Source organism: Melanotaenia boesemani, chromosome 22, assembly GCF_017639745.1.
Source record: "Melanotaenia boesemani isolate fMelBoe1 chromosome 22, fMelBoe1.pri, whole genome shotgun sequence".
In the NCBI taxonomy this organism is placed as follows: domain Eukaryota; kingdom Metazoa; phylum Chordata; class Actinopteri; order Atheriniformes; family Melanotaeniidae; genus Melanotaenia; species Melanotaenia boesemani.
In genome coordinates, this window is record NC_055703.1 from 16,043,204 (window position 1) to 16,055,890 (window position 12,687).

A 12,687-nucleotide genomic window follows, 5' to 3' on the forward strand; every position below is an offset into this window, starting at 1 on the left:
ACTTTGCCAGTCGATGGAGACATGGAGATGAAGGTGGATACAAATACTGGACAATGTTGCATTAATGCTGTTTAAGGGAAACAATAAAGAAGACCCTCAACACATTTTTACTTGCCAATAAAACATAAGTAATGAGCGTCTCTCATTTTGGTAGCCTCATATTCAACCTCCAGTAGAATAATCTTGTGTAGAGAGGCAGTGTGTATATCTTCCAGCATAAATGAGGTGCATAGCATTACACATGAGCAGCTTTTACCAATTGAGATGTCATTGTCCTTCTTCTTACCCTTTGTTGTAACCTACAGGGACAACAAGAGAAAAAAGTAAAGATAAAGGGAGGGCGGCATGAACTGTGGGTTGCTGACAGAGTAGCACTGCAAGAGATACGCTTCCACCCTCTGGTGATTCAATGCCAGCTGTGGTGTTGTGCCATTCTTGCCCAATACAGAGACACAGTTCAACGTGACAGGGGCTCCTCCACCCCTGCTAAAAACACCACCAGGGAATACCAGATCTAATATCTATCTAAAATCTAATTTACTTTGAACGTCAGTGACAGATGAGGAGCAATAATGTTGTTTAGCAGGTTATTCCTTTTAAAAGTGATTTACACAAGACCTCTGATTTCATACCTGCTCCTCACATGTTAAAAAATTTGAGATAATGAGACATTATCATGTTTTCCAAATATCATACGCTGTGGTCTAAACAATAAACATGAAGACACAGCACTACAAAGTGATGCACCTGCATCAACTATCTGAACTTTCCTTCAGGTCCTTTTATTTGAAACTTCTGAAAAACTATGCTCTTTCGAAGAAACAACTTGTGAATTTCCAAAAGTTTACTCATCTTTGAACAAGAATTATGTCTTTGTATCATGGTTACTTTAAAGCAACCCCTGCCAAGAATGTCTGATGACTAAGAGTGTGTGTGTCTGTGTGTGTGTGCGTGTGTGTGCGTGTGTGTGTATCTTTGTATATAGCTGTATGTGAGTCATCACTTATTCAAATGAGTACCCAGAGACACAGACAGACGGAAAGAGCCATTGTGATTGGGAGGTACACTTGACCTCCTCTCCACCACAGTGGAAACTTTTCTGCAATAACAATGTCAATATGTACGTGTTTGTGGGTATGTTCACAAGTGTACATAAAACTTTAAGTCAAGATCTAGGGCACAGTGTGTTAAATGTACCCACAGCATACCATTTAAGAGACAACTTGTCTTGCCTGTATGCTGAGAGCAGACATTGAGACTTTCTAGATTTTATACATAAGGTCCCTAAGATTTAGCTGCTGCTTTTGGAGGGGGCTTTTGTCTCCTGTTTTCCCACGATCAAATCAGTCATAAGTTGATGGTTAGAAGAGAATACATTTAAGTAAAGCCAAGTCTTGGCCAGCAAAAAAAAACAAAAAAAGAACAAGTAAAGTAAAACACAAAGGAAACTCCAAAGTGCTTTGATGACTTTGTAATTAACCACAATCCAAACATATTATTATAACAACATGCTTAAACTTGGATCTGATTGTACAGTTGAGTGAGTAGGCCACTGAGGATATTTATGATGTCACGTGGATGTACCTTCCTCTGTTCTGGAGTTAGGCACAGAGCTTGATTCTGTCGGCCAGGGTTGACCAAAATAGTGTGAGGGGTCAAAACAGCTAAGAAATCCTCTTAAGAGGATCGAAGAGCTGGGACACTCACTACAAATGTGGCACACATGTGACACATACTTGAACTATTCTCAAAAAAAAAGCTTGTGTGCACACACATCAAACGACACATCAAATTATCATGTCTTCACTGCCCTAACCTAACTGCTCTGTAACTGGTCACAGTTGCACAAGAGAATGATTAATATGAACTCTATCTTTTCCTGTGTATGCTAGGAGTGAAGTGTAATAATGAAGCCCCCAGGAGACACAGACACTGATGGCTCACCATCTAATTGCGCTGCTTTTTTCATCAGCACAGTACACGACCTCTCCCTGTATGAAGCCCACGCACTCTGTTCACTACCGCCACACACCAGAGATTCTCTCTTCCTATCTCCCTCCATTTCCTGCTCTGTTTTTATTTCCCCTGCTCAACTCCTAGTTTATTTCCATTTTTCAATCCCCTGTATTCCGTACTATCTTTGCTTCTGTGTCCATTTCTGTTTGTCTGTCCCTAGTACTGCTGTTCTGAACCCTACCCCCCATTATTTTCCTTTCCAAGTCAGTTCTCTATTTAGTGCAGATGTGCCCCTGGTCAGTAGTGGCCTGGCTGCGAGACAACAGAAGTGACTTTGAGAGTGGGGGATGACAGCCTTTCTGTCATTGACAGACAGAGCTCGACTGATCAGCCTTCAGCTGCGTGCTCACAGGGTAGACAGAGGTGTGAGGAGATAGAGAGGAAACAATATGGATAAATAAAACAAGAGGAGATTGCCACTATGGTACTGTTTTTTAGTTTGTTTTTTTTTTCAAATGGCATTACTCAGTCTCCCACAGATCCTAATGCTGTTTAATGGGTCAGTGTTATATTTACTTAAAACATTTATCTTTTAAATGTTATATGCTAATTTTTTATATAAACACTGTGCAGAAGCAGACAATAATAATGTGCCTTTGTTTTGCCAGGTTTTTTTGGTGAATTATTGGCATGCTCAGCTACATCAGGCATAAGGCTTTGCATATGTACAGTCACCTCTTCTTCATCAATGGACATCAGAGGGCATCCATGGATATGCTTCCCTGGAGCCTTTTTCTTAGCCCCTCTGAAACACAGACATACATACAATACATGCAATGCATTATTTAACCTACAAATGAATAATTTGTCACATTCCCGCTATCAAATCATGCAAGAACAGCATTCCTGCCATTAAACTAATTTTATCTGTAATTTATTTAGCTTAAGGATAAAAGAAATGTTTTTCAGGATGGTGATAGTTACTAGGGAACTCATCTCTAATTTTTATTACTATGTACTTTGAAAAAAAAAAAAAAAAAGAATGAGCCACACATTCCATTACAGCACGGTTATAAAATGGTAATAGTGTGGTGACATTCTGGTAATACAAAAGTAATAACTGAACAATACTCTGTAATTACCAAAGTAATAACCAGGTTATATTTTATATTTATTTATTTGACTATTATGTCATTTATGTCACTACTTCACATTTTTCTAAAATATATCTTTACCTTTGTGGACATTTTATTTCCAATCAGCTACCACATTATTTCAAAATATTACCACACTACTGCCAAATAGTTTTGCCTTGTCATTTTTAAATTAATTTCCCTCTGATTGCTGTAGGTTTCAGGGCCCAGTAACATCAGTTCTAGTATATTGTTATGATGGTGTACCCAGTGTTACTAGTAGGATATAACCTGGTTAAAATTATTTTGTTTTTGCAAAGTATTCCTTTATTACCAACATGTTACCACACTTAACCCACCTTATTGTGAAGTGATTATCATGTGTGATTAGGATAAGGTTTTTCACTGGACCAAATACAGAATCAGTGTTTACTTTAAAAAAGATTAATCCGATTTATTTTCTTAGATTTAGATTATTTCAGCATACGCACAGCTCTGGGATAGAGCCCCTGCTGGTCTTGAAAGGGTAGGCGACAAAAGGGCTGGTAACCTCAATGAACTGATCTGGTTTTGGCAGCGAGATCTCTGCAAAGAGAGAACAGAGAAAACTTCTAAACATCATGCCAACATTGCTTCTTTAGACTCAGATTCAGATTTTTCACAACATTTTCAGAGATCAGCTGAAGTCAGATATCCCTGAGTCAACAGCTATTTTCAAAACTGAAATATCACAGCTGGCCTCCTTATATGTTTATTTCAGCATGCTGTTCTGCTTGCCCTCTGTACTGTGGGTTCAAAATCTCACACTTTTCTATTCGTTAGATATCCTCCCCTGCATCCTCCCCCAGTTTTATTTCCAAACATAGTTTCAACATTTTTTAATTGTTACTTGTTCAGTCTTTCACTCACTTTTAGGTTCAGAAGAGACCTTAACCTTCCTGCGCGGACGGATGAGTTTCCATCGGGGCACAGGTGGAGGCTTGGGTGGTGCCACCAGTGGGCACGTTCGGGTTCTAGTCAGCCTGACAACATGGCTATACAGCATGTATAAGCCATAACGACGCAGAATTTCGGAGGAATCTGCCTGCACAATAACAAACAAGTACACAGACATACATACAGTATTCAGTTAAGAGTAGCAAGCAGTAGTGAAAATTCAAAAGAAGATTTTGGTCCATGATCAGAGGAGTGAAGAAAGTCTTACAAAATTAGGTTTAGCATGGGTGTAAATAATAAAAATGAAGCCTGTTGTGGCATAGCATCCAAATAGAACATGCCCTCAGATCACAAGCAATGGTAAATCTTCACCAGCTCATCGTGCCTCAGTTTTGGTTGTAAAAGATGATATTTATTATTATTATTTATTTTTAGGTTAATATTATAGTTATTGTTACAGATGAGTTAATTAAACAAAGTCTGTTTACATTAAGGTTAAAGCAAAAATTTAAACTGTTTAAGTAATAAATAGAATATATATAGAGAGATTCTCATTTCTATCAGCATGTGAGGAAGAATAGAGAAAAAAAAAACCTACTTTGGTCAAACTAATGGGACGTTTAGGTTGTTGAACCCAATGGAAGCTGGCACACACCACTATTTCAGGAGTGCCTGAGAAACCTAAAAAGAATAGCACACATTAATTACAAGTAAACTCTATGGCACGAACAAAATAAAAAAGAACATGCAATCAGCACTGAACACATAGTATGGTTGTAGAACTTTTTGTTATGTATGATTGTAGATCTTACAGATTCACGCATCTTACACATGAACTAACTCTGAATACACTATTCACCAAAGTATCTATCTACCACAAAATTTTTAAGTCAGAGTAAAAATGAAATCCTGACAATGTGAATGTTAGCTTCAGTGTTTATTTAGGCTACCCCCCACAGTGCATCTTAAAGCATATTGCAGAAGAGCACATGGGCCAGGAGAGATGAAAAAATAAATTTGACGGGCCATGGTGAGGGGAGATGTAAGCTCTCCTGGGCTAATATATAGACTGCATATTAAATATTAAACAGAAAAGTGGATCTTACACTGCATGTTGATTTATGTATTTCAGTGGGATAACAGTGAGCACCACAGCACTGGCAGAGAAAGAAAGTGTAAGTTTTGCATGTGTGAAGGCATTAGGTAGAGCGTCTCCCAAAAACTAAAAGGTTCTATTGAGTAATACCACTTGAGTATGCATATCACCACATACTGTTAATATTCAGCACTTGAATTATTGCATACAAGTGGGATTATAGAAAAGTGTAAGCGCTCAACTGAGCCAGTCAGCAAATGTGAGAACAAAAGAGAGAAAGAAGTTAAATTTTTGTGGCAGTTGAAAATACATTATGTATTTTTGAATACAATATAAATATTGATATAATTATTCATTTTTGACCCAAACAATTTCTGCCAGTTTACTCTTCATTTTAAGCAGTGGAAGTTTTGCTTATTTCTTTACATACATCATTAGGTTGTCAGCAGTACAATTAGCATGCTATAAATTGTGGTTCAAAAATAAATCCTTTGAACTCAGTAAAGCTTTCAAAAAGCCTAAATGGCGCTGCCCTGACCTGAAACAACTAAAAGCCACACACTCATTTCTGTGTGTGAGTGAATTTTCAATCCTGCCTTCACCACAAAACCACACTTGACTTGGGAGGCTCCTCTGCCTTGAGGGAGGACCAAATCATTCACCCTTCCACTGCTCCCTCTGCTGGTTTATTTATGGCCCACCATACATGCATTAACCCTCTCTAGACTCCATAATACATGAACTCAGCAAAACAGGAAGTGATGCTTAAAAACAGGAAAGAAGCAGCAGAGCTATGGCTAGTTGGCTCATAAATGTTAGTGTTATGTAACATGGTACAATAGTAATGTTACTATTACAGCATGATGTCTTCTCCTAAATTAAATAGCCAGAATAATATAACTGTTGCAAAAATTAATTCTGCAGCTGTATGTGGTGTGTTATAACACACATAGCATAAATGTGTATGTAGTACATAGAAATAGAAACATGACATGAATATGATTATAAATAAATAATTTATCATGGAAACAGCAATCTGTGCAAACACATTATCACAGTAATGAATCATTGATTACAGTGACTCATTTAATGTGGAAGTAGTTTGTTACAAATATTTATGTTTGTGAGTGTGCATCTCATACAACTATCTTTCTCTGGGTAGACCCTTACTGTCATTTGGCTCTGGCAGAAGACTCTCATTGTCACTTTTAGTGGAATCAATGCCTGCAGCTGTATCTGCAATCTTAGGGTTCGTCATAGGCAAACTCTCATCCTGGTGTTTAAATTTAGGAATGATGTCTTGCAAGAGATCCCAGATTTTACTAGAGTCCACTGACCTGAGACAGGGTGAAATAAATAATTATTATTCCAGGAAACACCTTACACTATAATCACTTTATAAAGATGCAACCAAAAAAGCTTTGTTGTTTTTTTTTTCTACTCTATTAAATTCAAGCTGTGATGTCAGGCCCTCATGGCTATTATTATTATTTAGATTACTTACACAAAGGCAGCTTTGATTATGTACTATGTATACTATTCCTAGACTATGAAGTGTAGTTTTTGTACTTTCAGAAACAGACTTTTACATAGAATTTGCCTTAGGATGGAGGTGCTAAAAACAAATGTAATAAATTAAGAGAGATTTAAAAAGTAGTATAAAAAAATTATTATAATAATAATCACAAAGTAATACATATTTTAAGTGTCAATTAGCACATTAGGACCACATTGTCTTAGTATGACAGAAAAAATGTCATAAAAAATGAAAAGCAGAGGGAGATGATACTGACAACATTCATGTATTTAGAGCAGTTCCCAACCTGGGGTCCCCTAAAGAGCACAGGGGGTCCCTGAGTCTTTGAACATTAAGAGCCATTGTGATTAATGTCTGCACATTGTCCATACTTTTAAGAAAAAAAGGTAGGGCTATGTATTGTTAATTTAACTTTGGCTTTATTGAAGAACAGGACTCAGCCAGAATACATTATTAATGATGAGAATCCCACATTTGAAAACCAACCATGGTTTCAGCATGGGGTGGGGAAGGGGGGCCATGGCTTTTTAGCATATGCATGAAGGGGGGCCCCCGAGGAAAATAGATTGGAACCCTCTGATTTAAAGGAACACATAGTGTGTACATTTGATGATGAAGTCAAGATAGACAGAGAAGTAGTCAGGCAAGCCATACTTTATAGGAGTGATTTCTGGGATCCAGCCAGTGAGGAGGTGGATAAAGGTGAATTCACCCATCTCCTTGCCGACTTCAGTCACTCCACTGAAAAAGAAACCCATGAAAACTGCTTTAAACAGTGCAATCAAAGACCATTGTTCACTGGCACCATTCACAAGTAGAATTTGTGAAGTTGGGCTTTCAAGGTTTGAAAATGTGTATGATCATGTTAAAGGGATTAAACTCGTAATATTGTGAATGCCTTTGTGTGTGCAGTTTTTAAATTAGGGACATGGCTAGGAATGACATTAAAAAGAATAGCAAAAATAATTAGTCTTAATACTGCTTTTTAAGAAACTCTATGGTGATGACAAGAAAACTACAGAAAAAGCAGTAAATTATATGAAATCAGTTTACAGAAAACCTCACAACAATATTAAACTTGTTGCTACATAAGCAATACTGTGTGGTGTGTGGTGTTGCTGTGGCTTCCCTTATTTTCTTGTTGACTAAATGTCAAGACTACAAACGTTTAGGATCCAGTTAGCAAACCAGTTCACTGCACATACCCAAGCTATAGCCAAGTAAGTAAAATCAATAAAACGTGATTGGTAATGTCATAATAACAGTCTACACAAACTACTGCTTAGCACCACAGTAAGGAAGCCCTGAAAGTTTGGCTCTAGTTTATTACAAAGAATTTTATTAATGACTTATGAGTGATTCACTGACCAGGATGAAACATTTGTGTCAGGATCTTTTAAGGACACTTGAACAGCCACCTTTAAAAACACTATGATGCCCATCACAGGCATGGCCTGGCTCTGGCTGTGATCAAATTCAGTACAGCCCAGAGCAGAGATTATGTCTGGTGAAGGTTTCCAATGCAACCAGTGGCACCCTATGAGTTCTTGTGCATGTGTGAACTTGGAAGTGGTTGGCCTTGATTCCACATAGGTATTGCTTTTTATGAATACCAGCTCCAAAAGAATCTCAGTTTAATTTCTCTTTCAGTAACTTTTAAATTGAGTAAACTTAAATAAATTTGTTTGGTTATGGTTAAACAATATTTACTGAAATCTAAAATGAAGCTATGTAGGTTTAATTTTTTAAGACGCAGATGTGATAGTGTATATTGATGATGAGTAACTGTATGTGTTATTGAAATCCATTTAAAATAGGAAATACTTCCAACCTGTACACTGCTTTGTGTCTGCAGGGTTACAACAAAGGATTAGTGTGCATACTTGGTGATGTATTTTCTTCAACCATCCTATTAAATTCTACTTGGAATGAGGTTGGGAATGTTCTACAACAGCCTTATATCAGGAGGACTACAAAGGATTTCTATGAAGTAATGGTAAGGTGCTTACAGAGTTTTGGTTGGAATTTTTAGTGACTTACTTTGTACAAGCCACTTTGATTAGAGCTTTAGCCAACAGCATTGGCCAGAGCTCTGACTGACAAGTAGATGCAGGGAGTAGCAAGTTATTATCCTTATCAAAAGGCATGGAATCATCTATGGTTATATTTCTCCAAGAACCCTGAAAAAGTAGGAAAGAAGAGAAAGAATTATTTGTGTGATTCAAAGATTAGGTCCAAAGATTAGGTTATAAGTTAAGATTAGAGTGGTTATAAGCAGAATTGGCAAAACACACACACATAATATAAAGCGTTCACTTTTAGCTCAGTCTTTTTTGCTTATTGATTACCTAAATTGCTATGTAGAAAAAAGTTCTTTCCAATGGACAATTTCAAAGACAATATCTGCGAAATCCTACAACTTACATGTCATCATAATAAATGACACTGCCATGGCAACCCTTTGCCTGGTGTGCCTCCTGCAAGGGTCCAACTTGAGCCTTGCTCTTCGAGAAACAGCCCCAACCCATCCCTATTCTATTGCTATTACCTTCTCATTTAATGAATACTACGAGGTGTGCCAAACAAATAAATGCTATCTTATGCCATCCAACTGTGTAAACAAGTTAATCAACGAAAAAGGCACAGACAACCACTGACCAGCCATTCTTGGATTTTCTATGTACCTATAATCTTGCCAACAATGCTTCCTGTGGGTTAATAAGTATGAGACAATGTGCACTGCATCTATGCATTAGTGTTAGGCTTACCATCCAGTAAAGTCTGACCATATATTTCCCATATCTGTTGTACAGAGGAACGTGACCTTTCTCTGCTTTAGATAGTGAGTAGATGTGCTCCCAAGGTCTCCAGCCATCTTGTGGTGTAGATGTGCAGTTACATGACATCCAAACAATATCAATCTCATTGATGATGGACCTTATAAGCTTGAAGGACATGAGGGGAGAGAGGACAGAAGGACAGAAAAATGTTTCGTGAGACTTCCTATCTTTAAATGTATAAGCTTAATCCTCATTATCTGATCTGATTCATTTATTCATAAAATCTGTAGGATACTGAATCTCTGAAGTCCAAAAAAAACCTTTCATGAACACCAACCTCACAACAAATCAGGTGATCATTGGGGGAGAGTAGGTCAAAGGTCATTTGGTTTTCAACAACAGTGGGGTCCTAAAATAAAGCACAACATAGTTTGCATAGAAAAGATAAAGATTTTTCAGAATTCATTACACGTTTACTGAAAGGTACTTGCCAGAAAATTTGAATTCAGTCTATCCCACCATATTGTAAAACATAAACACACAACAAAATCGTCTAATGAAGCAACACAGTGGGTAACCAGCGTCAGAATATTCATGGTATAACAGGGTATTTGAGTTTCTCAAATGAGGAAATTATTTTTGGCTGTTTTCCTGTAGAAAATGTTTTCAATTGAAATTACTCTGGATAAAAATGCATATAGCGCTATAAGAAATAAATGCAACATATTTTAATTAATTCAATTAGTGATTAATGTTGTTTTATAGGCAAGAACTAATAGGCTCTGTTAGTCCAAGGTTCAATGTGTGCAATAAGGTAATTTTAAAAAGGTTTTTAATAAACACTGAACCAGTCCAGACCTCAAATTGTTCCAGTTTTTTTCTTTTAGGCCCACTGTGTATTTGATACCCCTGCTCTACCTGAAATACCATTTAAATGTTTTTTTGTTTTTTGTTTTTTTAAGTTTAGTGCAAAAAATACATTTTGTGAAAATGTTGTGCCAGAGAATCGTGATCTCAATTCTAATCAAAAAAATCTAATTTTTTTCAGAATCCTGCAGCCCCACTCTGGATTCGATACTTTGATATCAGGCAGTCAAAATATCAGATTTGATACTTTTTGAGTATCGAGATCCCACTCTGCTAATACAAAACCTGCCATTCATTTTCAGTTCTGAATTTTAGACAATAAAATAGCGTGCAAAGTCCAGCAACAGTGTATTCCTTCTGTGTCACATGACTATGGTATCCTATCAGATGTCATGATGATTCGGGGTCGCAGGGGAGCTGGAGCCTATCCCAGCAATTAGCAGGCCAGCTCATAGCAGGACATTATGTTGTAACTAGGGGTGGGACTTTAACATGTTAATTACGATTAATTAATTACAAAAAAATTATCACATAATAAAATGTATGCATTTAATCGCAGTTTGCATTCCAAACAACGCAGAACATTTGTCAGTGTACTTTTTCATGTACACCTATTAAATTGAGACATGTCTTAATGTCTTTGTCCATTATTTGATTCAGTTGTCCACTAAAATCCATTTAAATTGAAAAATGTTGCTTTTTGGTGAAAATATTGTTACGCAATCAAAATGCGCAATTAATCTAGATTCATTAATTCCAAAGCTTCTAATTAATTAGATTTTTTTTAATCGAGTCTCACCCCTAGTTGTAACAAGATGTTATTTTCAGTGTCAGTGGATTTAATGTTGTACTTGAACAGTTTATAAAAGTCATTGCCACAAGCAAAAAAATGTAGACTTTGTAATGTTTCATTAAGTAAGAACCAAGTCATTTCAGTAGAGGTGTAAGGTTACCTTGCCAATGATGAACTCTGTAGGGCGCTTCCAGGAGTGCACCTTCAAAGATGGAGGTAGGGAAAGTTTCCCCCCTGGATCTTTAAAAGATGGCTTTGGGCAAATGTGAGATGAGAAATAACAAGAAACAATTAATCATTCATCATAATATTGTAATCTCTCTTTTTAAATGGGCCTGCAGCGAACTACACATTTTTAATACTTTTCACAGGATGTTATTGCTAATGGTAAATCATTTTCTTATTTAATATATTTTCCCTTTCATATTTACTTTACACTTCCTGTCTTTGAGTCGTTTACTCAAGTCCCATTCCTCTCGATTGACTACGGCATCACTCCACTCAGGCCAAAGGAGAAATTTGGATTCCCCCACACTTACTGAGCTGTCAGAGGGAGTGAATACACTGAAGAAAAGAAAAAACTGTTAGCGTTGGTCTGTTTAATAGTGCTAAATGACTTAGTTTGTACCACCTTAGATTAAACTCTCGTCTTTTCGGTTTATAATATAGTACAGAGAAGCAGTATGACGTGGCAAACTGTCTAGATGCAAACGATTTTAAACATATCAAACGCATTCCTCTTATAAATAGTTAGCGGACTTTTTGTAATCTGTTCTAATACTATGTAGCTAATCCGGTTGTCTGTAACGCTAACTGCTAACACTAAATCAAACTTACTCTGTCGAGCTCGCAGATAAAGACGTTTTGCTGCAAGTCGATTTCTTTTTCTGCTTTGTGGCCATTTTGTGAGAAAAAAAACTAAAATCCAACGAAGAAACTAAAAAATGTAAGGCGACTTCACTGACTGCACTTGCTAAATAACGTCTATGCGCGTGGAAGTTTATTCGTTGCCATGCAACCAGGCAATAACGTGAGCTGGGTCTGGAACGTCCACTGTTGTTGTAGGGAAGTATGAGGAGATTTTTCATTTATTTTATTTTTTTCTTTCCCTCTCTTAATATTTCTTTTATCCACCGTTATCCTGATGTACATTAGAGTCGGTCAAATATCTGGTCTAACTGCTTTATATTAAAACTGACTCCACAATAAATTGTTTATCCTTCTTTTGAACACCATTCCTGACGATTACCACATATTTGTAGTGGAGTCACATGAGAGGACTTTCAATGTGTGTTCTATTAACACGTACAACTTCATCTATAGCCCTTTGTGCTTTGAGTTAGATGACTGCTTCAAGGTAAATACAAAACCCCCTAATGACAGTGTTTTATTTAATGGTTTGACAGAGATATTAAAAAGTCACAGTAGATGTACCAGAGTTAGCTATTTTTTTTCATCTGCAGTTTTAGACATCTAGCAAGCATAAAGCACATTTTTGCTTTCACTTTGAGTTTTAAGAGTTCTGCAGAGGCTAAGCAATTTGAACTGTTAAAATCCAAATTCTAACATTTTAAGCTGGGCATTGCTGC

General features: G+C 36.9%; 1 protein-coding gene across 1 annotated transcript in view; it reads right to left on the bottom strand.

The window, feature by feature from the left end:
- adgb (androglobin) overlaps positions 1 to 12,091 on the bottom strand; it is a 30,336-nt gene extending 18,245 nt beyond the window's left edge. Inside the window, exons 1-13 of the mRNA XM_041976784.1 lie at positions 11,936 to 12,091; positions 11,545 to 11,662; positions 11,259 to 11,351; positions 9,776 to 9,847; positions 9,427 to 9,603; positions 8,699 to 8,838; positions 7,313 to 7,399; positions 6,292 to 6,458; positions 4,624 to 4,706; positions 3,999 to 4,173; positions 3,581 to 3,674; positions 2,692 to 2,761; positions 257 to 299 (exon numbers count right to left, since the gene is read on the bottom strand). Coding sequence (XP_041832718.1) covers positions 257 to 299; positions 2,692 to 2,761; positions 3,581 to 3,674; positions 3,999 to 4,173; positions 4,624 to 4,706; positions 6,292 to 6,458; positions 7,313 to 7,399; positions 8,699 to 8,838; positions 9,427 to 9,603; positions 9,776 to 9,847; positions 11,259 to 11,351; positions 11,545 to 11,662; positions 11,936 to 12,000 — 1,384 coding nt within the window. The 5' untranslated portion in view covers positions 12,001 to 12,091. The remainder of the gene's footprint in view (positions 1 to 256; positions 300 to 2,691; positions 2,762 to 3,580; positions 3,675 to 3,998; positions 4,174 to 4,623; positions 4,707 to 6,291; positions 6,459 to 7,312; positions 7,400 to 8,698; positions 8,839 to 9,426; positions 9,604 to 9,775; positions 9,848 to 11,258; positions 11,352 to 11,544; positions 11,663 to 11,935) is intronic.
- Positions 12,092 to 12,687: the final 596 nt, after the last annotated feature.